Raw genomic sequence first — 3,454 nt, forward strand, 5'->3', positions numbered from 1 at the left:
CCCCGAAGTACATAATAATAATATTTAACACGCTCAGCACTTACAACAGATGCGCATTAATACCAATGTGCATCAACAGCACCAAGCACAGAACCCACCACCCTGCCCGATCCAACGACCACCACTACTGCCCAGGAAGACAGTGCTGGTGAGACGACAGTTTCGTTGAGAGTGACCTGTTCTTGTTCACAACGCACTGTCACTTCCAGATGATTGTCCGTGCAACGCACCACTGTGCACTCACTCTTTGTCAATACATTATTGTGACACATACACATCGTTTTGCTGAACGTGTACATCTTGCCGACTTATCATTGAGTGGCACGTGAATTTTTTTTGTCGTTTTAAAGAAGAATTTTTTTAATGACTTAAATGCTCGGGTTACGATATGAATAAGAAATAGTATGAATGGACTATAAATTGTGTTGACTCTCCAAAGAAAGCATCTTCGGAGGAAATCCATGCGTCATCGATGGATATCGTCACCTGCGCTGATAATAGCTTTGTATTTTGATTACTAAATGTAAGGTTTTAAAACAGTACGTTCAGGCTTATTCTATGCTTTGTATCCAACTTGCGTCATTCCTTATATGTATACTAAGTATGAAACACTTCGAAGTACAGATGTCGCAACCCGCATTTTTATGACTTTTTTTTTTGGTACCTAAAGTAGATTATTGAGCCACCGTACGTAGCCATGTGATAATGAGGTACAATCGTGCACTTGATTCATGGATCTTTTCGATGATGGTTATACAATAGTTCAAGTTTATGCGCAAGATGTACTGACTTCAGTGTGGAAATGTGTGTTCGTGTTTTAAACGTTTGCTCATTTGTGTATGTGTGTGTGCCTGTGTGTTCTGTTCCTCTTTTGATCGCTAGATCTATGCTCTTCACAGGTTTTGTGTTCGTTTCTTTTTTGTGCACTTACTTTTGGGGAAAGGATGACGAGCAAATGAGGCTTTGAGCTGTTCATGTTTTGAAGCACTATTATTATGAGTGTAACCTTTCGGAAGCTGTAGGATTTTTTTCTCCTCGTTTAAAGCTGGGTTTTATACATTTCTGTTTCCCCAGTTTTCTAAAGATGTTCTCTTATTCTGTTATTTTGGTTTCTGTCTGAGTAAAATGCAGTAAGTCGTCTCCTGAGAAAAAAAATAAGGAAAAATATACATTAGCTGCCTTTGACAGTGACCTATATTCTGTCTTCCTTTTTTTTAAAAAATTCAGTTTACTTTCCTTTAAATTCAATCAAACATTTCTGTCCTCTGTGTCAGTACGGCAATCCGTTGAGAGTGGCCTGTTCTCATTCACCTCACACTGTTCCGTCGAAATGACAACGATGTGAATCACCAGCTTGCACGTTATCTTGTCGAGATGAATACGATGTGAATCACCAGCTTGCACGTTATCTTGTCGAAATGAATACGATGTGAATCACCAGCTTGCACGTTATCTTGTCGAAATGAATACGATGTGAATCACCAGCTTGCACGTTATCTTGTCGAAATGAATACGATGTGAATCACCAGCTTGCACGTTATCTTGTCGAAATGAATACGATGTGAATCACCAGCTTGCACGTTATCTTGTCGAGATGAATACGATGTGAATCACCAGCTTGCACGTTATCTTGTCGAGATGAATACGATGTGAATCACCAGCTTGCACGTTATCTTGTCGAAATGAATAAGATGTGAATCACCAGCTTGCACGTTATCTTGTCGAAATGAATAAGATGTGAATCACCAGTTTACATGTTATCTATGGTACCTTCTTGATGTTAGGCCTACGCCGTTGACGACATCGTTGAATATTTTACGTGCCCAGTTTTCTGGCAACACATACGAATCCATGATGGCATACACATATCGATCCTCCCAAAAGCAACTTGAAAACCAACTAAAAACCCAACAAATGTGCTCCAAGTGGGTGCATGGGGGGTTCCACTAACTGGTTGGCCCTTTTTCTTTTCTTTTTCTCTGTTGTTTTTCTATACTGTGTTGCTTTTTCTTTGCTCTAAATGTGTCCGTGCTTCTCCCAACTCAAATCTCAAACAAACATACACGTCCATGACGCAATAAACACCCTTGTTCTCCGCCAAGCAAACAGATAAACCAATTCAAACCAAACAAAATAATATACGCAACAGTGTTGCCGATTAGCAGCGTCCAGATTTTGTCTCTCCAGGGGCTATGGATCACGTGGCCGAGCTACAGAAACTGTACGGCGGCAAGGTGCCCACTGCTGGCGGGGCACCGCCGAAACTTGGCTCGGCAAAAGGTGAACACCCCGGTGTGGCGAGTGCTGATCATTAATTCATAACGCTACCTCTCTGTGTGTGTTTGGGGGGGGGGGGGGGGGGCTGGAGGGGAGTGGTCAAAAGTAAAGTATAACCCCCATGTCTTCGCGCATCACGACTTTAACCCTATCATTACGCCCTGGGGTCATTTTGTATCCCCGGGGTTGTATTCTTCACATTTTAGAATACATGTACTTCTAGTACGAAGATCTCTTTGACATTTTCATTATTTCTCAAAAAATCATTTTGACAGACCGCTATGCAAAGCGAACGGATCAGATTAACGAGTAAATTTCCTCTTTGGAAATTGGTGGCGCAGAGTTCCCCACGTCCTATTGATACGATAGTAGAACCTGACGTACGGATAGGATTAATAGCCCACTCTTTCCCGTTCCTGAAAGACATATCTTCAACCCATCGGTGACTCCCCAGTGATGCCGGATGTTGCGCGGTTTGTCAACCAGTTGGAAATACGAGGGGCTATACTTTACTTTTACCTCAGTGTGTGCTTGCTGTGATTGCTCTTGTATGCTGTTCTTTTTCCTCAAGGTCTGGTCCTGTAGTTTTGCTAGAGTGGAACGGTTTTCTATCTTCGAACTGCAAAAAAGTACAGTATGACGAGAACATAATTTTTGGTATTTGGTATCTTTGTATCTGTGCCTGTCTGTGTGTTTTCATTTGACCTAGAACTGGCATAAAGAATCTAACGAGAGCTCAAGATCATTTAATCGCACAGCGTCGTTTAGTGTGTTGGTTGTTTCCTGTTTGGGGACGGGGGTGTGGAGGTTGGGCTGGGGGTGTCAGAAGGGGGGGGCGGGGGCGGGTTATACCATTCATTTTCTCTCTTACTCCTCTTTTAACTTCTAGGCATTGAACTTAAACTTGGGGTGATTCTTTGACAAATGATACCGTTTGCTGATGGATGATTGTAACCGTAATTGGCTCTGAATTTTTGTTATTTTCTATTTCACAAAGACCCTGTAAGATCTACGTCTGTTGTATATTGTTTGCGTCACCAAAACTTTTGACTGACGTCTAGGTTGAAATTTTGTTTTGTTTCATTTTGTTGTGCGTAACAGTTTGACAGTTTTTTGGGGTGCTTTTTTAATAGTTCCATTACTGTAAATGTCTCGTAAATGTCTCCCCCCCCCCTCC

At 41.8% G+C, this 3,454-nt stretch overlaps 1 protein-coding gene across 1 annotated transcript in view; it reads left to right on the forward strand.

Annotated features, from left to right (window-relative positions):
* Positions 1 to 3,454, forward strand: part of LOC101864511 (titin homolog) — a gene marked incomplete in the record, with an annotated part of 108,366 nt that overhangs the window by 93,611 nt on the left and 11,301 nt on the right. Inside the window, 1 exon segment of the mRNA XM_035968182.1 lies at positions 2,188 to 2,280. Within this exon segment, the coding sequence (XP_035824075.1) occupies positions 2,188 to 2,280 (93 nt within the window).

The sequence above is a fragment of the Aplysia californica genome, unplaced genomic scaffold (assembly GCF_000002075.1).
Source record: "Aplysia californica isolate F4 #8 unplaced genomic scaffold, AplCal3.0 scaffold00044, whole genome shotgun sequence".
In the NCBI taxonomy this organism is placed as follows: Eukaryota; Metazoa; Mollusca; class Gastropoda; order Aplysiida; family Aplysiidae; genus Aplysia; species Aplysia californica.